This window comes from Pelodiscus sinensis, chromosome 2, assembly GCF_052426305.1.
Source record: "Pelodiscus sinensis isolate ZL-2025 chromosome 2, ASM5242630v1, whole genome shotgun sequence".
Classification (NCBI taxonomy): Eukaryota; Metazoa; Chordata; order Testudines; family Trionychidae; genus Pelodiscus; species Pelodiscus sinensis.
In genome coordinates, this window is record NC_143053.1 from 258,490,193 (window position 1) to 258,516,817 (window position 26,625).

Below are 26,625 nucleotides of genomic sequence, written 5' to 3' on the forward strand. Positions count from 1 at the left end.
ACTCCTTTTAACAAACTTTTAGGTACCTGAAAGCTACTATGATGTCACCTCTCAGTCTTCTGTTTTCCAGACTACACCAACCCAATTCTTTCAATATTCTCTCACAGGTTGTGTATTCTAGACCTTTAATAATGTTGTTGCTCTTTTCTAGACCTTATCCAATTTGTCTACATCTTTCCTGAAATGCGGCACCCAGAACTGGACACAGTACTGCAGTTGAAGCTTAATCAGAGTAGAGTGGAGGAATTACTTCTCGTATCTAGCTTACAAACTATTTAATGAAATAAACAATTCATTATGAATAGGCCCAAATCAAAATGTCACATCAAAAGCTTCTGAACTTTGGCGGGGACAAGGGTTTGGAATCTGAGCTCAGACTTGAATTTTGTAGTTTCGTTCTATTTATAAATAAAATAATTAGTTAAACTTATTTTATAAGTTGCTGTGCTGATTGACTGCTGGAGGTGTAGAGTGAATGAAGAATGAATAAAAGCTTGTTTAAATTCTTCTTATTTAGTGTTTGCTACAAGAGTAGGAAATGTGAACACTTGTGAGGATACCTAAATCACAACAGCGAAAACAATTCACGGCTCTAATGCATCAAAAATTATAAATATCCTTCCTGGCCTTATAATTTACAGAATAGGTGTCAACTTGGAAACGATTGCCTTCTCAAAAACACACACTTAAAAAAACAAACTGTAAAGAAAAGTTTATTGCATCTGAAATCCTTACATAATCCTGTAATAATCCATGTAACACAAGCTTGGTTAGAAAGCAGTCTATATAATTAGAGGTTTAAAGCCTTCTTCTATTCTGTAAACATTGGTATTTGTGTGGATGGTCACAACAGTAAGCAAAGATCTTTAGTACATTTGTCGAGACTGAAGGGACCACAGAATAATTTTTTTTTAAACTGGTTACTTTTGATACCAATGCTGTCTGATCAGGTTCTTTTTATGTTTGGTGTCTCAATCTTCCTTTTTTTTTTTTTTCCAAGACACTAGTACTGAACAAACGACTAATGCTTTATCTTCTCCCCATTGTTCTGCTAAAACATTTTTGAAAAGATGAAAAATTAATTAGGATGCACTCACCTCATTTTCTTCTTCTCTATTGCAATCCAGCCGAGGAAGCATGCAAAAGAAAAACAGAAAGAAAGTGTAAATACCTTGCTGATACAAGAGATCTATTAATAGTCTTTAAATTAAAAAAAAAAAATGAGCCAGATTCTCAAGCCTTTGCTCACATTGAATAGCACTTTGCTCTCCAAACAGTTCCACTGCAATGAATGAGGTTACTTGCTAAGCAAAGGTGTCACAATCTGTCCCTGTGAGCCTTAACTTTTCCTAACGTGCCAAACTACCTCTAAAAAAGAAGAGGCAACAAATCTGTGTTTGTAAAAGGTTAGCCATTTCCCAACGCTTCTACAGTCAAGAACACTGACCAGGTAACCCTTGTTAAAACCAAACTGGCTGAGTTGAGTTTTTCTGATGCTTTAAGAATTCATAAACTCTGTTTCAATGAGTAAGAACCATATACTGGCATACTGCAAGCTTCAAGCTATGAAATCATGAAAAACAAACGAGAAATTGTAGTCATTTTTCCTTCCAGTTTTGTAAGATTACTTTTAACAATCCTATGAAAAGATCACAGCACCTGTTCTTTTCCAGAAAGCTCCCACACCATCACTACCAAAACTAAATATTTATCTCAACTTAAAAAAAAAAAAAAAAAAAAAAGCTTGCTTTTTTTTTTCCAGGGAAACCAAGAGAAACACCCGTATTTTATATTACGGACACCAATACTTAAATATGATCTGGCATTCCAAAGCCAAGGAAATAGATACTTTAAACATTCTAACCTCTCGAGCACTAAATAACTTTCCATATTAAACTAATTTTAATCAACCTTACAGCATTCAGAATTAAGTGCACAACTCAGTTCTGACTTAGCATTTCCTCAATAAAAGTTCTTCACATGGATATACTACATACAAAATAAGTTATTTCTTCTATGAGAAAAAAATATGACGGTTTCTACTGCCATTTGATTTTAAATGCTTGGGAGATGCTCACATATGACTTTGATGGAGCATGGAAATACTCATATGCAGGGCTCGACACACTGCTGATTCTACTCGCCCGTGGCAAGTAGATTTCAGCCGGTTGCTCCGTGCGCCCCATTCACCGGTGCTGCGCACATGCACAGTGCCGGTCTGGCACATGCGTGGTGCAGGACTGGCGAGTAGCTCTCGCCTCAGTTTGTTGAGCCCTGCTCATATGGATAGATGGAAATATTTGAGTTTTTTATATCACTAGACATGATTTTCCAGCTAATTGCTCAAGATTGGAGATATTTTCTCTGACTAGGGAAAAAACCCGCAGGCCTTGTTTACATTAAATGCAGACCAATAATTCACCAAAGGTGCAGCTCAGCTCAACCATTGGCAGAAATGGTGGAAGGGCTCACGCAGAGAGGGCCTGACATTTTACCACTGTCACGAAATCCATAGGCTCTCTGTGAGGTCACAATTTTCAAAGTAGAAAGCCAGCTATTACTTTCTGTATGGAACATGTAGCAACTCCAACAAATGACAGCACAGACCTGGCTGAAAACTTCCCCTCCTAAATAAAAGTCTATTGATGCTCCCAGAAAGCATATTCATACGTTTCTTTTACAACAGCAACAACAGGCTTTGATTTTATGAAGGTTTATGTTTTGTCATGACTAGGAATGTAAAATCCCATTTAATCAGTTAACTGGATGTTATGTCTAACCAGTTAACCGCTTAAACAGAGGGGCTGTGTCTACACTGGGCCACTTATTCCGGAAAATCAGACGCTTTTCCGGAATAAGCTGCGAGCTGTCTACACTGGCCCTTGAATTTCCGGAAAAGCAATTATGCTCTACTGTACAAAATCAGCCGCTATTCCGGAAAAACTATTCTGCTCCCGCTCGGGCATAAGTCCTTATTCCGGAACACTGTTCCGGAAAAGGGCCAGTGTAGACAGCCCAGTAGTCTTTTCCGGAAAAAAGCCCCGATCGCGAAAATGGCGATCGGGGCTCTTTTCCGGAAAAGCGCATCTACATTGGCCACAGACGCTTTTCCGGAAAAAGGGCTTTTCCGGAAAAGCAGCCTGCCAATGTAGATGCTCCTTTTCCGGAAAAACTGAAAACGGAATAGTATTCCGTTTTAAGCATTTCCGGAAATTCATGCCAGTGTAGACACAGCCAGGCAGTGCAGCGGGCCCTGCCGGCCTAGAGCTTCCCCTTGCCCACCCGTACAAGCACTGAAATCAACTATAAAAGGAACAAGCACAACAAAACGTTAAGTCTGATGACTTCACAGTAGCTACAATGTTTTAGCCATGGCAAGTTAACAGATTATGTTTCTAGCAACCTTGTTTAAAGATTTCTGGTTTGCATTTTATTACTCTTCAGGTAGATTAAAAAAAAAACATGTTTCTATTTAAATCAGACACTGTTTCCTTTTCTCCGCGAACTCTTGGGAGTTGTTTTAAGGGGTCACCCTCCCCACCCCTTCGAAAAAGAGGAAACCCTAAAGTAGAAATCACATCTTAAATTGCAGACAGCTATGAACAGGTGGGTGAAATTCTGAAAGATGGAATTTACCCAGTCATACAATCCTATATAAAAAACTACAAGTATCAGAAAGCTGTAGTTTCTTTCACTTAAGCCAAATTAAAATTAAAGAACCATATATTACAACTCTGTCTAGGGATGTAAAATCCCAGTCAATCTGTTAGCCAGTTAAATGTTAAGTTAACAGGTTAAACATTAGGTTAACCAACTAAATCCAGCTCTGAGTTGGGGACTATTCCAGCCCAGCTGAAGCGGCCCCCAGGGCTCCCATGCCAAGCCCCACGCTGGGGCTGGCTGCCAGCTCCTAGCCCCACATGGAGGCCAGGCATGCCGCCGGTTTCCCGCTCGTACGCACCCGCGACCCCCACGGACAGAAGATGCTCCAGACACCAGAGCAACCTTTCTCTGCGGCAGAGAGAGGGCTGCTCCAGCCCCCAAAAGTTACCAGTTACCAGATCCAGTAGGAATCACCCTAAACGGATGATGCTTAACCAGTTAACTTCTCTCATCCCTAATTCTGACAGCCTGCCACTTTCTACAGTTACATCACAGTGAAAAACTTTTATCTGGTTACTTGGCCATAAGGTTTGTAAATGTCTGAAGTCTGACTAAAGAGTAAATATAAGTTCTACCTAATACACAATAAGGAACATCTTAGCCAGCCCAGGCTGTCATGGGCATATTAACACAAAGGAAGGATCTCCTGCCACCTCCCAATGTGCAGCATCTCAGACATTCCTAACTTAGTATGAAAACTCTTTTGCCTCTATTGTATGCCAACTCACAATTGTCTTTTTCATATAAGCTTTGTCCACACTAGACAAATGTTACCAAAAAATCCTGATGTGATAGAACGAGGTCCTGGAAGCTTCTAGCTTGGTGAGACCACTTCTACATGTTTCACTCCCTATCAGTTCAGTTTCAACACCCATTCAAGCCTTGGTCTGACTGATGTCAATACCACTGAGAATTCTTATTAGTGCTAACAGATATGGTATGATTTGTGATATGAACAGCTGTACAACAAGAATAAGAGAATCCCCTCAATGTCTCCTAGCCCACTGAACCACCACTCTACACCAATACTTGTCAGTTGTTACAGATCCTAGGCGGAATCTGAACCAACAACATAGAAATGAAATAATCTCTATTTTATTGCTCAAATCATACCACCCAGTTTCCGTAAAATTTGTTTTCAGTGTAAAACACCACCACACGTTGATTGCACTAGTTAAAATTATAGAATATCTATCAGAGTAAGCAACGTGTTTTACGTGATACTGATACCACTACAGAGCAGCCGGACAGATTAAATTAGAAGCTATTATGCATGCTTAGAAACAAGAGACACAAAATTCACTTTCCATTTATTTGTCACTCACTGACAAACATAACTAAAACCAAAAAGCTTAGAAATCTGAAGTTTCATCATGTGTTTTATTAATTAATCCCTAATCTGCCTAGATTTTTAAAATATAAATTAGTACCTGTTCTTATGATTAAATTGAATAAACGTTGTGCTACACTACAGTGAGCAGTTGTACAGACCACAAAGTTATACTTCTAGTCCTCAACAATGTCCTTGATAATTACATATGGGATTATACAATGATGAGAAAAGCAGGAAAATAACAGACTAACCAGTACTTTCTCCCTCATCCCAACAAGTGGCATAGAGCAGAAGAGCTAAGATATACACAAAAAGAAGAAATCACAGCAATAGTGTCAAGACCTCTTCTTAAAAAACGATACCAACTTAAACTAAGCTCAATTTCCAAACTTGCGTTAAATGAGTTTCAAGTATACACCTGTCTCCTCTCTCCAACAATTGACTTTGTGGTTCTATAATAGATTTTCCTATTTTAAAGGTGTTTCTCCTTTGTTGTTTCATGAAAGAACCCCACAAACAGGGATAACTGACTGTATATGCATTGCTATCAAATACAAAACGTAGACTGAAAATTCATTTTTCTTTCATCTTTTATTTACAAGAATCTTAGGGGCTACTTATAACAGTGCTAAAACACGATAGATAGAAATGTGGTTTTAGAGCTACTACTGGAGGAGTGAGATGTCACTGGACAGGGTATTATATTGAGCAGCGGTTCTCAAACTTTTTGGGCTCTGGAGCCCTTTACATGAGTAAAAATGTATGCGGAGCCCCAGTGGTCCACTGATTGTGTGTGTTGTACCTATCGATGCTTCCAGTTTGTCAACCTCACGGAGTCCCTGGAGATGTCTCACGGAGCCCTGGGGCTCAGCAGAGCACAATTTAAGAAACACTGATATAGGGAATGACAAATTAGGGATGTTAAATGGTGTTTAATCAGCTATTTGACTAGTCTACTGTATTAGCTGATATAGGGAGGAAATGAAGAGCCGCAGCAGGGTTAGCGCCTGGCCCTAGGACCTAACTCTGCTGCGGCTCTGTGTTTTAAATGTATTAAGAGCTGCCACCCTCCTAATACATTTAAAAGCACAAGCGCAGTGGGGCAGATTGGAGCACGAGCTGGGGGAAATCAGCTGATTCTTAGCTCGTGTCCAGTCCCCTGCTATGCCTCTGCCTCTTCCCACCCCCCCGCCAGAGATGGTGCTGGGGGAGAAGGGGAACCCGTTTTTAAACCAGCTCCCCCCAGCACCAGCTCCCGCCCACCTTGCTGCTTCTGCAGCAGGGGGGAAGGAAGAGGCGGGAGAGCGACTAGTTGAGTCAGTCAACTAGTTGCTTACATTACAAAACAGGAGCATCTGTCATTGGTATTAAAGTTCCTAGCAAAGGATACCTTGAAGACTATTGTTTATACATCATTCTAAGGGTGTGTTTACACTGCACCGTTATTTTGAGATAACTAGCATTTTTTCAAAATAATGTGAGCACCTACACAGTCATTCTGTTATTTTGAAATAACACACGGCTTATTCCAAAATCTGTAAACCTCATTCTACGAGAATGAATGCCTATTCCGAAATAGCTATTTCGAAACAAGTCATGCTCCACCAGGGCCATTCTAAGTTATTCCTCCCCAGTGCCTTCTGGGGATCTAAAATCGAGATAACACATCTACATTAGGGAAGCCGACCTTGGACTAATTTTGAGGCTTCCCTGCAGTGTAGACCTGCTATTTCAAAAGAAACTATTTCGGAATAGCTTATTTTGAATAAGCGTGCAGTGTAGATGTACCCTAAGTGTGCATATTTTTCCTCCCATTTAGAAAACTAATAGAGAATTTACCAGGCATTGCTTAGGTCCCTGTGGCGGCTCTGGGCATGGGGTGGAGGGTGTAGGAGTCAGGGCAGGGAGTTGGGGGCTCAGGGGAGGGTGTGGGGATGCCAGAAGGAGGGCAGGTGTTGGGGAGCTCAGGGCTGCTGACCCAGCCCCTACTCCCAGGGCCAACTGGCACTGTGCTGCCCAGCTGGTGGCTGGTGTCCAGGGGACTGCCCAATGGTGTCCGATGATGGGGCTGAGGGGGGGGGGGGGGAGTGGTTTGGGATCCAACTTTGGGGAAGGGAGGCAGCTAATCAGCAGCTGGCAACATGCAAAGACCTCCTCCATGCACCTCAACGAGCCACTGTGTTACAAGTATGGCTGCCCACCTGTGGTCACTCTGCAATATAACTGTCCCTCATGCTTGCTGCCCCCTTGTGGTCATTCTGGAGCATAACCGTCCCTGCTATCAGACTCCCTTTCCAGGAAACCATTCCCCTTTCCATGTTATGGAAAACAACTGGATTCCAGGCATATTCAATTGTCCTGGCACAGGTAAACCCTTATCTTGCTTTAAGTTATGATAAAAGGAAGCAGCATACCAAATTTGATGGTCCTAGCTTTTACCATTTAGGAGAAATTCTTGAACAAACCAACTCACAGATGGATAGATAGACAGATGCACCAAGTTTCTAAAATATATAGTAAGAAATACCTCACCTTGATTGCACCACTTAGCTTTCAGGTTGCTTTACCAATACCGTATCTCCCAGCTACTGTAAACATACTGTGGTCCTCACTAATACACCTGCTTGCCAACTCAGCCCTAACTTCAGAGCTGTGACAGGCACTTTCATAAAACAAAATGCCTGGTTTCCAATGGACGTTATTAACAGAGATTTTAGGGAAAGGAGTTTCCTAATTTGGAAGGCATTTTCCACACTAGAAATCTGCCTGGTTACATCCATATATGCCTTGCTATTGAAGTAATACCATCAGTACAAATCCCAAGGGTGGACAAGACAAACAGCTATAAGTTGTAATTTGCACTTTTGCAGCTTATCCCAGGATGACACAGTTGTAAACGCCAGTGGTGCATATGCCTGTTACACAAATATTCTCCTGATGCAGCCCATCATCGATGGCAGGAATCAGAGAAAATGTCAAGTGTAGACAAGGGTTTAACTTCAACCCTGCTGCCTTCTTTCCTCACTTAATCTGGCTCTCACATTCAGAGCTGGAAACGAAGATCCGTTGCTCAACCTACATTCTGGTAAAGAAGAGAGATGGAGCACTTTGAATGAAAGCATTATCCAAATTCTTGACGTGTACAGCATTTGACATTTTGTCGGCTTAATTTCATGTTTTAGCCAGGCCTGTAAGATCAGTGCTCTGTAGCATCATGCATGGTCACCAGAATCTCAGTGTAGAATTTCTTACAAGTGCGGAGCTACTGGTACAGCTCACCCCAGCAATCCCCAGTGTTAATATTTCTCTCAACACATAAAAAGCTGAACTTTGCTAACTGAGAAAGAGGCAGACTAACTTGCAAGCCACACAAATTGACAATCTCCATCCAAATGCTAGATATTAAAATGATTAAGAACCTTAACTGATGCCTCTTCCAGGTCTGATAGGAGGCATTAAGAATAGATCTAACAGACATAGTACAATGTGGAAAAATTATAGCTCTATACTTTTTTTTTACTATGATCATTTAAACTCCTTTCTTTCACAGCTGAAGGGAATAGAGACTTGATATTGGCATGTGCTAAAATGTTTGTTCAAAGCTGTGGTAACACAGAGAAACACTACCATAGCAACCATAAATGCTGCTGCTGGTTCCAAAGCAGTTGTATTAAGGAAATGGAGTGGTAGAAGTGAGTGGGTGCAGGGTGACTGCCATGAAAAAGGGCAGAGCTGATTTGGTAGGAAGCCCAAAGAGAAGATGAAAAATGGATCCAGGACCATATTATGAAAAGCATTTGCCTTTCTGCTGCTACTCTGAGAAGATGCACTAAGGGAAAGTGAGTCAGAAAAAGCAGCACATGTGAAAAACTGCAGAACATTTTCCCAAAGCTAAATGTATTAGCCGCTATTTCTACATGGTTATATTAAAATGAAGCAATTTTAGAGCCACTTGTGTACTTTGCATTGGGAAGCAAGGTGACTCAGAACTCTAACACCAACTTTCAGGGCTTCTGGTCTTTTGTTTTACTAGAGAACACACATGTCCACTACTTCCCCTTAAATAACCTAAAATCTTCCCGGACTGTTAAAGAACTATGTATAACTCACCCTATCTCCCCCTTTGGTTTAGTACCAGGAGATATCTAAATAAGAAACCAAAGGAATGCTTAATTTTTAAAGCATGACAGGAATCATCATAAGCAATGCCGTTGCCATAGCAGCCATGCACAGGATTACTGACTGGGAATACTGCAAGTAAATTAATGGCTGCATGCACAATAACTAAAGAAAGGTGGAGAATGAAAGAGACACCAACACAGTCCAGCTGAGACAGCGTGTAAAGGCAAAACAAAAAAGAATATTAAAATCAACTATTAAACAAAAATTCAAAATTACCCCAAAATCCACAACAATCTTAAAATGAAGACTCCTCGTCTGCCAATATTTGAGATACCAAATGGGTAGTTCTAGGCATGTAAGCAACTAGTCGACTACCCGATAAGCACAAGCTTGTCAGACAGTCGAGTAGTGATTCAACTAGTTGCTTCCCCCCCCCCCCCCTACCTCGGCACCATCTTAAGGACACCACCTTCCTCTCTCCCCTCCGCCCCCCGCTGCCTCTATCATTATCAACAATACGATTAGCTCCGTAACTGCAATTTAACATCCTCAGGTAGTTCACAACTTCCTCGGAATGCCCTCTTCCCATCCTCCTCTAGATATCAGAGGATTTTTTATTTGTAGCTCTTAGAAAGTACAAGCAGAACCCTGAAAATTTGTGGATATCTGCAGGTATGTGTGCAGGGCTCTAGATATAAGAGGTAGGGACTCATCAGTCCCACTGCCTTTACTGGCAGCCATTAGTTTAAATTTAATCTCACTTCCTGTAAACCCTGGTACCAGAACCCCACCTCTCCCATCCCCCCATCATAAAACAGTACATGTGGGGATGAAATACCAACAGCTGATGACAAGAAGGACTGCAAGGTACCAGAAGAGACACTGAATATTAATCTTCCAACTCTAACAACGTCTTCACTCCATAATGCATTTGCATTGCTACTCCCATCTGCCATCTAGTCCACGGTAGGTTGTAGATGACTCATAGCAGGGACCTTGCCTTTTCCACATCTGTAATGTGTTCTGTAAACTCACATCACTACAAAAAATAATCCATAGCTATTTATTAGGCGTCATGAGTCCACCTGCAGGTGAGACAGAAAAAATATAGTAGAACGTGACAAGCCACAGAAGCTTAAGCAAACTACAGGTTGAACCTCTCTAGTCCAGTACTTTCTGGTCCGGTACCATCTGCGGTCCAGCATGACTTCAGTTAGACAGATGTCCACTTATCACGGGTGTGGCCAAGTTTTGCGGGGGTCCCATAAAGTTTGTTTACAGCCACCAGTCCTGGCTATCAGTGTTCTATACTGTTATTTAGCTCTAATTTACCCCCGGAAATGTCTTTTAAGAGCCCATTATGCAGTTAAGTGTTGGTATTGCTGCTACACAATAGTAACCTCCCATGGTTTAGCAAATTCTCTGGTGCAGCACTAGTAAAATCTCAAGGGTTCCAGATTAGAGAGGTTAAAAGAGGATAAAGAGGGAAGTTCTTTCACTGATCAGTAACGGTTAAGAGACCTGAATCAAAGGATAGGAATAAATGATCAGATTTCACAGCAAAGAGAGGTGAATAGTAGGGTCCCCCAAGGATCAATATTGAGACCTAGCAATGGTGGAAGCAACAGCAGACAAAGTACCACAAGTCACAGCGGTTAAGTCAGCACTGTTACTCCAGTAGAGAGGTGTCTGAAAGTTCTCTGAAAAACAAGAAGGACATAGCAATAGCAGCCAGACAGATGATGCTGTCTGGCCACCATCTTATTAAGGAATGTCTGCAGCATGTAGACAGTTTTCTTGCTAACTGGAAGGGAAGCTAGACTTCTCTGTGCCACTTGAAGAAAAATGTTAATGCTCTTAACATAAACTAAGAAATAAGACCAGTCTTAGACTTAAGTGAAGATATAAATACCAACCTTCCCTGAGACTACCCTTTTCAAGATGGCCTATGAAACAGAATTATCAACAGTGACATTTTTACATTCTTTGACACTAGTGGCTTCAGAGAGCGTGTTTATAGTTGTGCAAGGGGAAAAAGAGGTTGGTCATTAAATTTAACAAACCTCAAGGATCCTGCCAAACAAAAGTATCAACTAGCCCAGCCTAATAATATTGTGCAGCTCTGATGTGGGCTCCCTAATTTGTTTTCCTCTCTCGCTCATCAAGACAACAATTGGGTCTCTCCCTACATGGCTCCTTCTTGAAGAAAGATTCTATTGTATAAATATGCAACCTCCTCTGAAGACTGGACAAGTATCTCTCTGGATTAAGCCAATAGGTTTAGTCTCCTTCCTGATAGTTCTTCATTGTTCCAAAGACTCTTTTTGTCTGCCAGGGAATGGGAAGTCCACTTATCCAAGCTTAACACACTAAAGATATTTAGGGTCAAAACTGCATGGCTGGGCAACATTTTAAGTGACAGGTAAGAAGTGAGATTCATAGTTAAAGGCAATCAAGGTGTCTAACCATGAAAAATCATGGAGCTGAAGAAGAGCTCTATATAAGTTAAAAGCTTGTCTCTTTCACCAACAGAAATTGGTCCAATAAAACATTCAACCACCTTGTACCACCACCACCAAAAAAATAAATAAATAAATAAATAAATAAATAAAAATCTGATGCTCTAGGGAACCTATAGTCAAATTAATCACTCTTACTTGTCATACTGCCCTCTGTCCCTGCCTCCAAGACATTTACTTTAACAAACACAGTTTGCATGCAGAACCAAGGCCTACTTTGTGTGGCAAGAACCAAGGCCTACTTTGTGTGGCGCACTGTTCCCCTCTTGTGACACGTAGACCATTCTAAAGATTAACAAGTATTGCAGCATTAGATAAGAGCCATGTGGCTTTTACTTCATGAAGTAGAGACTCATATACTAAGGTTTGGAGATCTATGGTTCAATCCAACCTATCAACCATGGGGTCTCTTGGCATTACACATGCATAACTTCATCTCTAGTAAAACGTAGAAAGTTTGCATTGCATATTCATCATTACCATACAACTACACAACAAAACAAATTCTATCAAACTGTAAAAAAAAGGGTCAGGAACCAAAGATGAAGAAAAAATCCAGACTGTTCAAAAGGGACAAAGTAATGAGAAATCAAGGTGTAAATTTGCATTACCTATGGTAGGTACTTATACATGTTTATCATGAAAGTTGGTAACTAGGCCCTTATTCCCAGTATGTCCTCCCAAAACAGAAAGAGCTAAAAGATTTAAATAATTCTGTCCTTTACCTTCCAACCAGAACACACACTTCCCGTGAGTGTGTACACACACGTACACATTATACACCAAGAGTCTTCCATGTCAAACTTTAGAACGATTTCATTGTATTTTTCAGTTCCTAGAGTTCTACAGTCTCCCTTATAAATAATGTCTCACTCTCTCTCTCACACACACACACACACACACACACACACACACACACACACACACCCACCCCTCTCAGCATTTTAGAATAAATTTGACAATAATCAGATTATTCCTATGCTCACTGAACTCTGGATGAAAAAAAAAATCTAATTTAAAACACTCCCTTGGTTATCAATACTGTTAACAGATCAAGAGATTTGACATAGTTAGATCTCAAAGTATCCAAAATCTCTGGGAGTCAAACTAGAACCTAAGTGACTATCTCTAGTCTGAATGTGTTTAGTTCTTAAAGCCTATCTTCACAAATCTTTCCAATCCTATCCCAAATTAGTCACAATGTTTATCTTTGTAAGTCTTCCAAACACAAAGATGCCTTCAAAATCTGAAATCAGTATCCACTTAGTAGTCTAGATGTGGCCTCAAGCATCTTCTACAGCCGAATCCTTAGTCCCTTCCTTTATAACTCAGTGCATCCAAACATCATTTGCTTTCTTTGCGGCATCATACAGTTCACCACTTACTAACACACTTTTAGGGTCTTTCTAAATTCCAGTTCTAGCATGTTACTCATTCACCACCTACTACCTCATCTCATCGAATTCTGGTCCTTACCATTTCATACAATGACCCCCCCCCCCTTTTGCCACTTATCTTCTCAGATCGTTCTGAAAATCTGTATTTCCACAGTATTTATGACAGATCCAATGTAGGCGTGTGCCAATTTAGCTCTACAGATAAAACGGAGATTAGCCACTATATAAAGCCCTGAGGAACATTACTTACTCCTTTGCTGCCATTTATGAATTCTGTACTACCTCCAGCCAGATTTTTATTCAGGTCACTTCATTACAGAATCCAAAATTCTTGAATTACACTGTAGTTTGCTGTGATAAATTAAGTTTAAGCTTATATTACAAAACTTGCTGCGTGGGTTCAGTGTGCAGCAGCAGGCATCTTGGAAGTCACTCTTCCTTCCCCTCCAACACAAGGGTTACAAATTTTAAAATAACCTAAACTCCATGCATCATTTTTTAAACAATTGCTTTGTCTGAATTAAGCTACTTGACAAAGCTCACCACCGCAGAAGGGGGAAGAACCAAGTGATTGAAAACAGAGAAACTGTATACGCTGGTCAAACGTACGAAGTGTATTATTGCCCGTAGACAGGTATAGTTCCCAACATCAATAGAAGATTATTACAGCTGGGCAAACAATAGTAGCAGCAGAAATTTAACACATCCTGCTTTTATGCAAAATAACAAATAATGAAGGAAGTGAAACACTGAGAATGGGCTATGGCGGTTTCTAAACACTGGTTTTCAGAACTTTCTGCAAATATCAGCACTTCTATTCAAGATAGAACAGCAATTGCAAGTGCTTCACTACTTTCACTAACACTATTTGCACTCAGAACTGTTAATTTTTCCTTTTCAACTACAAAATTCCATCAGATATTTAGGAGTAATCGGGGGGGGGGAGGGGGAAACGATTCTTCTACTCCAAACTTTTAAAAAAGCAAATAGCCCAGGTAAGTGAATTAGACCAAGATTCTCAAACTGTGGGTTAGGACCCCAAAGAGGGTTGCAACCCCATTTTAATGTAGTCATCCAGGCTGGTGTTGGCCCTGGCACCCAGCAAGCCTGAAGCCCAATCCTATGCCCCACTGCCCAAGGTCAAAGCCCCGGGGCTTCAGCTTTTCCCTCCCCGCCAACCCAGGATAACGTGGCTCGGGCAGACTCCCTCTTTGGTCCCCACTCCTGTGGTTGTGCAGTAGTTGTTGTCAGAAGGGGTTCACAGTGCATGAAGTTGGAGAACCCCCAAACTAGAGTTAAATTTCACACATGATTAGTTCTCAATGAGGAATTCTGGGCCTCATCGGCATACACTGAAAATTAACAAGATACAAGCAATGAAAACAGGTCTGACCATGCGTAGTCAAAGCAATGCCTCCAGAATTATGGAGTTACTGTCCAGTGTACCCAGCAGGTACAGAGTATCAGTCAGTAACTAACAAACAGGCAAGCTAACTTTAATACCTATGAAGCTGATCAAACAGAAATTGCACAATTCCACTAATACAACCAGGATCCTTCTTTTTCTTTTACTTAAGCAGAATTAAATGCAAACCTCCTATTTTAATGCAACATTAAGTTTACACGTATGACCCTATAACTCAGGAAATTGCATTTAAATCTCACTGCACTGTTAGTTCATCCCCATTGCAGAGGCATTATTTTTCTTTATTGCTTAAGGCACTATATGTATATTTTATGGAAACAGATATATATATCAACGCATATATGCTTAAGGCTACTTAGGAGTTCTGCCTTTTATACTTTTGAAGTTTACTTGTTACTGATGTTAATTAAACCTGTAAACCTAGAAAGTATTTAATATTAAAAGAATTCAAACACTAGGGTAGCTGTTTCTGTCCACAATCTCACAGGATTTCACATGAAGTCATGGAGACGGCTCAGAAATGGGAGGGAGCATGGGCTGTAATAGCAGAGATAAAGGAGAGAAGGCAGAACTGGGAAGCAAAATCAAATCAGTATCTTAGATACCTATACACAAATGTAAGAAGTATGGGGAATGAGCAGGAAGAGCTTGAAGTGCTAATAACACAACTATGATGTAGCTGGTATCACAGAGACTTGGTGGGATAATACACGACTGGAATATTGGTATAGAAGGGTATAGCATGGTCAGGAAGGATAGGCAGGGGAAAAAAAGGAGGTGTTACCTTATATACTAAAAATGTATACACTTGGACTGAGGTAGAGATGGGCATAGGAGACAGACTTGTTGAGAATCTATGGGTTAGGCTAAAAGGGGTAAAAAACAAGGGTGATGTCATGCTAGGGGTCTACTACAGACCACCTGCCCAGGTAGAAGAGGTGGATGAGGCTTTTTTTTAAACATCTCACAAAATCATCCAAAGCGCAGGATTTGGTGGTGATGGAAGACTTCAACTATCCAGACATATGCTAGGAAACTCAACACAGCAGGAAACAGATTATCCAATAAGTTCTTGGACTGCATTGGAGACATTTTTTTTTTATTTCACAAGGTTGAGAAAGCTACTGGAGGGAAGCTGTTCTTGACTGGATTTTAACAAATAGGGAGGAACTGGTGGAAAATTTGAAAATGGAAGGCAGCTTGGGTGAAAGTGATCATGAAATCATAGAGTTCATGATTCTAACAACAAAATAGAAACAATGAATTTCAGGAAGGCATATTTCAGTCAACTCAGACAGCTAATAGGTAAGGTCCCATGGGAAGCAACTGAAGAGCACTGGTAGTTTTTTAAAGGGACATTATTAAGGGCCCAAAAGCAAACTATTCCACTGCGTAGGAAAGATAGAAAGTACTGCAAAAGACCACTTTGGATCAACTAGGAAATCTGACATCTAAAAAAAAAATCAAAGACTTGTATAAAAAGTAGAAACTAGGTCAAATTACAAAGGATAAATATAAGCAAACAACACAGGTATGCAGAGGCAAGATTAGAAAGGCAAAAGCACAAAACAAGCTAAATCTAGCAAGAGACATGAAGTGTAACAAGAAGATGTTCTACAAATATAGTAGAAGCAAGGAAGACCAAGGACAGGGTAGGCCCATTGCTCAGTGAAGAGGGAGAAACTAGAACAGAAAACTTGGAACTGACAGGAGGAGCTTAATGCTTTCTTTGTTTTTCGTCAAGAAGATAGGTGGTGACAGGACGCCCAAATGGTGAATGATAGTGGAAATGGGGTAGGTAGGTTTAGAAGTTAATTAAAAAAAAAGTTAAAAATTACTTAGAAAAGTTAGATGTCTTCAACTCACCAGGGCCTGATGAAATGAACCCTACAATACTCAAGGAGCTGATAGAGGAGGTATCTGAGCCTTTAGCTATCTTTGAAAAACATGGAAGTAGGGAGAGATTCCAGAAGACTGGAAAAGGGCAAATATAATGCCCATGTACAAAAAGGGAAATAAGAACAACCCAAGAAACCACAGACCAGTCAGTATAACTTCCATGCCAGGGATGTTAATGGAGAAGGTAATTAAGCAATTCATCTGCAAACATCTGGAAGATAATAAGGTGATAGGGAACAGCCAGCATGGATTTGTACAGAACAAATCATGTCACACCCATTTGATAGCTTTCTTTGATAGAACATCAAGCCCTGCGTCTACAGGAGAAGCGGTGGATGTGGTATACCTAGACTTCAGTAAGGCATTTGACATGGTCTCACATGACCTTATCAATAAACTAGGGAAATACAACCTAGACGGAGCCACTATAAGGTGAGTGCATACTGGCTAGATAACTGTTCTCAGAGAGTAGTTATTAACAGTTCACAGTCATGCTGGAAGGGCATAACAAGTGAGGTACTGCAGGGCTCTGTTTTGGGACCGGTTCTGTTCCATATCTTCATCAATGATTTAGATGATGTCATGGAGGTCTTATCTAGACTACGCTAGAGTGTCGAAAGGATATGCAAATTCCCACGAATTTGCATATCTCCTTCCAATGGCAGAGCTTTCAAAAGTGAAAGTAGTTTAGACGCGACTTTTTCAGCAACCCTTCCCCCCGGTCAAAAAGCCACGTAAACCTCATTTTTTGAGGAAGAGTTCTAGTTCTGGGCACCGTATTTCAAGGAAGATGTGGAGAACTTGGAGAAGATCCAGAGAACAACAAAAATTATGAAAGGTCTAGAAAACATGAGCTAGGGAGCTTTAGGAAACTTTTCCTAATGTTCAACCTAACTGTCAGGGTGGTTGAACACTGGAATAAATTGCCCAGGGAGGTTGTAGAATCTCCATCACTAGAGATATTTAAGAACAGGTTGGACAGACACCTATCAGGGATGATCTAGACAGTGCTTGGTCCTACCGTGAGGGCAGGGGACTGAACTGGATGACCTGTCGGGATCCCTTCCAGTTCTAGTATTCAGCGATAATAAAGCCTACCAGAAAAACTTGCGTGGTTACATATTTCTAGTACTCTACATTTGACGCTTGAACTGACAAGAAACCACGGAGATTAAGTGATCACAGGTAAGGTATGTGCAGTGAATTGAAAGGCCTTTTTACCTGCTTCAAGATTTTAGTGTTCAGCTGATAATGGTGTGCCCAGGTAATCAAAAAAAATCAGTGAAAACACTGTACGTGCTACAATATCCAGCAACAGCTAGGATATACTAGCAACCTTAACTCCTGCTTTTATCATTTTTCATCCATCCATAATATTTACAGTAGTTAAAAAGAAAAAAGCACTACTGACTTTGTACCTGCTCCATGCTAAATGGCAGGACAATGTCAATGCAAATACACAAGTCACTGCAAATATTAAACGCTATTCAGTGTTCAAAGTAACTATTCTGAAGAGCTCTAAAGCTGATACATTTGGAAGACACCCATTTAAAAATATATCGAATTGAACATCTAATTATGTAAGTACACCTTCTCTCTGACTTATGAACCGGTTACGGGCCAAGCAATTGGTCGTAACTCAGTTTGTTCGTAAGTCGGACCCCACAGAGTTACGCACTACTGTGTTGTTCGTAAGTGCGGATCGCGTTCGTAACTCTGGGTCTGCCATTTACAACAGCTTCGGTCGTAACTGTCAATGGTCGTAAGTCAACCGTTCACAACTCGGGGACCGGCTGTACTCTCTGGATACCACTTAACCTGTTTCTTCCATTCCCCTCCTCCTTCCCTCCATAACTATCCCATGTCAAAGGGGCACTACCAACCTAGATCACTTCTGTCACCACACACTGAGAATTACTGTAACTGCAAGTTACAGGGAAAAGTACTTCACTATTCCTAGTTGTTTACTTTGTGCATTTGACAGCATTTTAATATATAGCCACTCTGAGTTATGAACAAGTTACGGACCAACACTTGGTCCGTAACTCAAAGCATTCGTAACTCGGATCCCATAGAGTTACATGGTGACCACGCTGTTCATAAGCACAGATCGCCATTCGTAACTCGGATCTGCATTTACGACCGCTTTGGTTGTAAGTGCAGATGGTCGTAAATGGAGGTGGTCGTAACTCGGGGAGCAGCTGTACAGTTCTCTCAAAGAAAAATCTTTTGCACCAGTACTGGAAAACAAAGAACCTTATAAAAATAGAGGGAAAATTGTAAAACTACAGAAGTTGGCAAAGGAACTTGGTGATAGCTGAAGGATCTGAAACTCAGAGTAATGTATATGGTTTCAAGTTGACTGTGTCCCTTCAAAACCTTGTATGAAGCATAGGCAGGGTACATTTGCAATGTTTCTTGAGATACAAGCTAATGGAAAAGGAAGATGGACACAAGGGAGATGTATAAGAAACGAGGAGAGAAACAGGGCAGAGTACGAAATCCCTCTCCACTGTCAAAAAAAGTGAGAAGAAAAGTTACATACCCAAAAACAAGGGAAGAGAATTCTTAAATGGAGGAAAGAAAAGTCCAGTTCTGATTGAAAAATAAAGTCTGTTCTTTACCAAAGAAAGACAAATTAACTGTTAGAGAACAAGAAGTTGGAAAAAGAAAAATTAGGTTAGAACACAACAGAACAGAAATTATACATTACCATTTTACACAGCATAAGCTTATGGCCCTAGTGTAAGTGCAAAGTGATCAGCAAATGTCCTCAGAATTCCTCTCAACTAGTTCGCTACCAAAAGTCCAGAGAATAGGATCAATTTTTGTAAAATCCATAACAGAGTTTCCAGATAGAGAACACACATAGAATTTAAGCTATACAGGATGATTTGATAAAGTACATACAGCTTTAGTTGGGATCTTACCATACTACTATTGCATGAATAGTCTGCAGATAATTAATGAATTCTTCAAATAACTTAGCCTGCTTATATGACCAAATCAGTAAGCTGTTCTCCCACAAATAGGTACTGTGCCTTGTTCTGTTCTCTATTACCTCAAAATATGTTCAAACTGGGAACAATTAAATCTAATTTAAATTATGAGACTGATCTTGCAAACATTTACAATTGGTTGCAGACACTACTGCTGTGAGTATTCCCACTGAAGCAAGCACTACACCAGGTAACTAACTAACTAAAGGGTCAGACACTGCACAAGCACTCACAAACAGAGAGGCATAATTTTTAAACATGGCTCCCTAAAGCTAAAGCACCAAAAATTCATATTCAGGGACCAAATTAGAGGTGGCCTGATTTTCAGGTATATTGAACATTGGCAGCTTTCACCATCTTCAGCTAGAATTGCGGTGTTCGGTGAAACTTAGGCGGTTTCTTAACATGTTTAAAAACAGAGGATTCCATGTTGGAAAGTTTTGACAGTAAATATTAACATTAAAAATGGGAACAAGCGTACTGGATTTAACTGATTCCTCATTAATCCTTGAACTGGTATGATTAACCACCCCAATGAAGTCCAATCAATGCAATGACAAGATTCACAGTGTACATTTCAAGAGCACAAGAGAACTGCATTGAATATACAGTCAGCATTCAAGGGACTAGGGGGGAAGACTCGTCTATTATTACTGTGTATTTCTTCTTGAAGAGGAAAAAAATCTTGGAAATAGGAAAGACGTACTCAAATTGTTTTGCCCAATACAATTTGTGCCTGCAGAAATTCATGTTTTGGAAAACAAAAAAGTTGTCCTAAAATTACAGACTGCATAGGTCCAGGTTCTTGAAACAGAAAACAATGGGTACATTAACTGAGTTATTTAACAGAAATGATACATAGACTTGAGAATATATTGCACTTTGGATGCTTTCGAATAAAAAAAAGGATTTAAAATCAAACACAGTAGCCCAATTATAAGTGGTGTAAGCAGAAAATTAGGGCACTTGACAGGTTTTTTTGGCCTGGTTTTAATGTATTTATTCAACAATATTGAGATGTTTTAATATAAAAATTAATACAAACTTGCCCCTGCAAACTATAGGTTCTCTGTATTGATATTAGGCTCAAAATCTAAGTCATATATGTATCTCATAATTACATGCTGGGTTTTTTTCTTTTTAAAAGCACTTTCTTAGAAAAGCAAGTGACACAGTGCAGTAATATCAAGAATTCACATGCCACAACCACCAAGTTTCCTCCCTCAATTTCATGCCCTGGGAGATGATTAGTCTTTCTAATAAGGAAAGGTGATCAAAGGGAGAAGCAGCTGTAAAATAAGTCTTTTTCAGCTGCATTAGTGTCTCCCTGATGCATTATAACAACATAATTGAGGAAACTATCTTTCTGATTTAACTATATCCACCTACAATGTGTTTGCCAGGAGCTTCTACCTTGTGTTGAGGGTACTAAGCTACTGATAATTTTCTCTTGGGGAAAAGAAAATAGAATCCAGCTGCCAACAAGAAAAAAGTAATCAAATCCCCAAGCGACACTACCTCCAAACAGTACTAAATTGCCCAGGTGTCTGCATAATAGCAACAAGTTTTGAAAAATTATATAGTCCGGTCAACTACCATAATCCTCAAACTTTAGACTAAAAATTTCCTTAAAATATTTTTAAATTTGATTGATAATTTTTAGGTCCTGATCCTGAAGGGCACTGAATTTTAAACTGTGGAGCATAACCTTCCTGGGCAGTGCACAGATATTATCAAAGGGGTGGAAGGACCTGACTAGTTAAAAATTAACAACTACCAAGCACACACAGAGCTTTCAAGATCATCTCATCTAAAGAAGCAGGTTTTGCCCATGAAAGCTCATGATAATGTATATATATTTGTTAGTCTCTAAGGTGCCACAGGACTACTCATTTTTCCAGAGCTTTGCTGCCATTCTACTGTAGGCCAGCTTTCCAGGAAACACAACACCTCCCAAGAACACACACACTTTCTCTGCTCTCACTCTCTTTACACTTACCTGACCAGCAATTGTGGCTGCACTCAGAATCAACAGGACAGTGGAACCACACATGTCTTGGCCCTAAAACAAAAGGCTTACACCTGGAATGTGCACATGCATGTACAAAGAGGATGGAACCACTGCACGAGTTGCCGCTCTAGGCAGCTGGAATTCTAACAGGGTGCATGAGCCTCCTTCTTACCTGTATAGGTCATTTGGGGATTCCCCCCACTACCTCCATGTGCTCCAAAAACTGCAACATCCAGATTCCCCTTTTCCCCTATAATGAGGTGGGCATATCTGGAACATGAATCTCCAAAGAGGGTGGGAAGTGAAGCAAAATAAAAGAAAAAAGTTTCTGAATTTCTGCTGTAGGATGATCCACACAGGCAGACCTTTATGCCTGGGTGGGCAGCGTTGCCCATCTAGGTGAGGGGTCATAGCCAAGCTATAACCTGTACAGCAGCACAAAGCAAAACATGAAACGCATACAAATTTCAGTTGTATACCGTTGAAATTTGTTAATTCATTCAGCTTTTTTTGTTGCAGACAATTCTTATCATGGAATCATAGAACGTTAGAACTGGAAGGGACCTCGAAAGGTCATCAAGTCCAGTTCCGTGCCCTCATGGCAGGACCCAGCACCATCTAGACCATCCCTGAAAGATATCTAACTTAGCCTTGTATATCTCTAGCAATGGAGATTCCACAACCTTCCTAGACAACTTATTCCAGTGTTTAACCACCCTGACAGTTAGGAAGATTTGTCTAATGTCCAACCTAAACCTCCCTTGCTGCAGTTTAAGCCCACGGCTTCTTGTTCTATCCTCAGAGGCCAAGGAGAATTATTTTTCTCTCTCCTCATTGTGACACCCTTTTAGATACCTAATAGATACCTTGGGTGGTTCACTCCGATTTCCAGAAGAAATAATGGCTTACAAAAATCTAAAGGGAACTACAAAATTCTTATCTGAATTTGCAGCACTTTGAGCAAAAGTTTAGTGTCGCACAAGAGTCAGCTTTCATCTGGCACATTTAAGTTGGAGAAGGGTTTTCGCATTTTCGATTCACTGGGTATTTTAATAAATACATAACCTGAACTGAAAAATAAACTGTTTCTTTGCTAAGAAAATAGTTTGTTCAGGATTTAATTGCACCACCACAGCAGCATACACTCACTAGTAACTTTACTCAATATGCAATATGCACAAAAATAACTAATTTGTTAAATACTGTCAAATCAAAGTCAATACTAGCAAATCTACAGGAGAAAATCCAGACAGATTTACAATGAATGCAACATTGACTCTAGACAAAAATAAATAAATAAGGAAACTGTCTGTAGGGCAGTTATCCAGATATACTGCAAATTCTATTTCGCACAAAGGCAACAGGAATTGGCTTTATTATACTGTGAATTTCACAAAAATTGTAAATTTTAGTGAGAGGAACATGTACCATAAAACATAAGCAAGTGAAAATATAAATGGACTTTAATTGCTTACAGGAAAACTCAAGTCAGCATTATCACTTTGTATCCAAGTTCAATATCTTGGTATTTACAAATACAACAGCCAACCATATGATTAAATGGCTCCCTTCAGTCTAATATGTCTAATGCAAAATTCACTCAGCAGTAATTGCATTAAGAAAAACAACTGCACTAGGTCCAAGCCTATTGATTTATTTGTCTCCAGTTAAGTGTTCAAGTCAACTAGTCATTACTGTCACACTCCAACATACCACTGTTTAGGTATACATTTCAGACATCAAAAATTACAAATCCTGCTTTCAAAATATGAAAATGAATACCCTCTTTCTTTTCACAGCAACAAAACCTAAAATGTACAAGAAATCCAAAGCTCTTCCGATAGGGCATTAACTGCATTAGCTACAAGGATAAATAACAAGTATTTCATTTATTCTCCCAGTCAAAGGGGGACAAACAGAATTTGGGAGCAACAGTGTAAGAAATTTGTCAGTGACGAGTCTGCATGCAGGCTGATAGTTTGTACCCTGCAGAAGGAACCATATTTGAAGGAAGCCATCTTTTACACAGTGGTTCCCAACCTGTGGTCCATGGACCCCTGGTGGTCCACGATGGTACTGTAGGGGGTCCGCCAAAAGTTGGGAGCTGAGGCGCTCCGTGCCGGCATTGTTTCCTAAGCAGGCTGGGGGATGCGGCTCAGAGAGCAGCACAGGCTGAAAGACATGCAAGCTTTGGGTATAGCTATATTGGTTGGGGACGTCTGTAAAATTTCAATAGATTGAAAAGGGGTCCGTATGCTGGAAAAAGTTGGGAGCCACTGTTCTACAGCATCATAAAATATCCTGTCTTTTGTTTTTAAAGCTGTGTCCTCCAACATAACAGCGATCTTTACTTTGGAAAAAATCAACTGGCTATGGGTACAAGGTATGCACTACATTTTTTAAAATGTGACATTTGAGAAAGGGGAAGAAGGTTATTAGAGGCAGGAATACTGTGTCTCGAAAGATATCATGACTGATCTACTTTATAAAGTATATATAGCTTTTGCTTTTTAGGACACACGTCCCAATAACATCTAAAACTTGCTTTTCAGAATGGAAAACACTCATCAGATGTATAAAGCAAGATCCCAATATCTCTAGTATACAGGAAGGTAATTGGGAAGCCATCTTCTCTCTGGATTCTTTACCCAACCACATGTCAACAGGCTTGTCTAACTTACAACTTGTATCTGCTGAAGATTTTTCAAAATCTCAACCCACAAATATATTGAGATAAAATGTTTTTGTGAAATATTAAACATTGTTAAATAAAGCCAGCGTGAATTTTTATAAATTGAGTTTAAAATATGCTTGGAGGCTGTTCTAAGTGACTGCTGACTATGCAAGATAGTAAACAGGTTTTTAAATATGTATGAGCTTAATGTCAGCTACTGTCTTTAATACTGAAATGACCTGGAATGCCAAAAATTACACCAACAATTAGGATTGTCCCATGTATGCAGATATGCTTATTCACCTATTCATCACTCGCTAGAAGAAATATGAGACTCTCTGACCTACGCTTAGTAAAACAGAACCTGAATTCAAACTGAAAACCTTGGTATTTAGCTAATTTTAGAAAAATCAGATGTGAACATCATTCAGCAAAGCCTCATTTTGGGTGTCATAAATCCCCATCTGCTCTCCTTGAACATTAATGTTTTTGAAGCACTTTGCTTAACAGGTTTGCAGTGCTGTCCAAAATTTCCCTTTACCCTTCACACCCATTCAACTACTCCACTGGGAGGTTGCTATGTGTCAGTGGTTTGCCTCCTTTCATCCCAGAGATGACCATTTCAGTGATGTTGCATATATAAAGTTTACGAAGCACACAAATATTATTCAGGACCAGTAGCTAACTGTTAGACTGTTGAGGAAGAGGAGGAAAAACACTATTAGCTACTGAACCACCTTCTCCAAGAGGCGATGAAACCAGCAGCCCTGATATGCTGATTGTTGTGTATGTATGTTTTGGTGAAAATCCCTGGCAGAGAGAAAAACAAACAAACAATCAGCCATTAGACTGTCCCCTCCTCAGGCTTGTATCTCATTGACCATTTTTCCCCTTCAGCTAGAAACTGGGGCAGGAGCACAGTATGGCCTTATTTCAACTTCAGTATTTCCTTGAGAATGCCACAATCACCTACCTGGCCAGAGCCCCAGCCCCAACCTGTTACCCATCTACAAGTGAGCTGGGGGCAATACACAAAGCAGTAGGCAGAAAGAGGAGCCCTTTACTCAGCCACATAAAACAAGTGTAGAGAAAAAGCCTCCTTGGGAGAGCTGAAGTGGCAGGGAGAATGGCCCCCCCTGCCTTCCCCCATACATTCTTGGGGTGGCAGGGAGAGTGATTCCCATCTTCCCCTACCAATAGATCCCTGGGGGTGGCAGGGAGAGTGATCCACAGCCTCTCCCTGCCGCACATTCATGCTCAGGGGCTGAGAAGAATGAGTCTCCCTACCTGCCCCACAGACCTCTAGAGGGGTGCCAGGCAGAGTGACTCCCAACTCCTCCCCCAGACCACGGTGGGGGGGGTAGGCAGTGACTCCCCAAAACCCACACACACACAGACTCCTGGGGGTGGCAGGAAGAGAGAGCCCCCCCCCACACACACCCTTGGGGGTGGCAGGCAGAGACCCCCCCCACACACACACACACCCCCGGGGGGTGGCAGGCAGTGACCCCCCCCCACACACACACACCCCCGGGGGGTGGCAGGCAGTGACCCCCCCCCACACACACACACCCCGGGGGGTGGCAGGCAGTGACCCCCCCCCACACACACCCTTGGGGGTGGCAGGCAGAGACCCCCCCCCCACACACACACACACACACACAGGCACACACACACACCCCGGGGGGTGGCAGGCAGTGACCCCCCCCACACACACACACACCCCCCCAGTGACCCCCCCCACACACACACACACCCCGGGGGGTGGCAGGCAGTGACCCCCCCCCACACACACGCACACCCCGGGGGGTGGCAGGCAGTGACCCCCCCCCACACACACGCACACCCCGGGGGGTGGCAGGCAGTGACCCCCCCCCACACACACGCACACCCCGGGGGGTGGCAGGCAGTGACCCCCCCCCCACACACACACACCCCGGGGGGTGGCAGGCAGTGACCCCCCCCCACACACACGCACACCCCGGGGGGTGGCAGGCAGTGACCCCCCCCCACACACACGCACACCCCGGGGGGTGGCAGGCAGTGACCCCCCCCCGACGCTGACAAGGAGCGGGACCCGCCCTGCCCCCTCTCGCGCGCGGAGCCCTGGGGGGGGGGGCCGGGCCTGCGCCCTTGGCTCCTCCCGCCGGGGCCCTGTCTCCCGCGCCGGGCGCTCACTCGAGGCCGGGGACGCGCGGCCTAGCCCCGCGCGCACCTGCCCGGGGAAATCCGACACTTACTCAGGGGTGGGGTGCTCCGGGTCGTAGAAATCCCCCATCGCGGCCGGGCCCTTCACATCCTCCGCGGGCGGGCGGGCGGGCTCAGCGCCCCGCGGGCCTCAGCGCCGGGCTGCCCCCCATCGCCGCCGCCCCGCCCCGCCGGGGCCACGCCGCCCCCCGGCGGCAATGCAGCCCCCCCCCCGGCGGCAATGCAACCCCCCCCCTCCAAAAAAACACCAGCTGTAAATCCGCACGGGGAGCGCGGTGCGAACGCGCCGCCGCTCCGGATCCGAATCCGGATCCCGCTCCGCTTCTGCCGCCCCCGGCGCGTGTGTGTGTGCGCGCGCGGAGCGCTGCCCTCCC

At 41.9% G+C, this 26,625-nt stretch overlaps 1 protein-coding gene across 4 annotated transcripts in view; it reads right to left on the reverse strand.

Annotated features, from left to right (window-relative positions):
* Positions 1–26,411, reverse strand: part of SETD2 (SET domain containing 2, histone lysine methyltransferase) — a 134,576-nt gene extending 108,165 nt beyond the window's left edge. For 2 of the 4 annotated variants that reach the window (XM_075922985.2, XM_075922984.2), the window contains exons 1-2: positions 26,283–26,402; positions 1,098–1,136 (exon numbers count right to left, since the gene is read on the reverse strand). In XM_075922985.2, the coding sequence (XP_075779100.2) occupies positions 1,098–1,136; positions 26,283–26,321 (78 nt within the window). In that variant the 5' untranslated portion in view covers positions 26,322–26,402. Of the gene's footprint in view, positions 1–1,097; positions 1,137–26,282 lie in introns of all 4 variants that reach the window. The other 2 variants (XM_075922983.2, XM_075922982.2) reach the window with 2 other exon arrangements.
* Between the last annotated feature and the right edge of the window lie 214 nt (positions 26,412–26,625).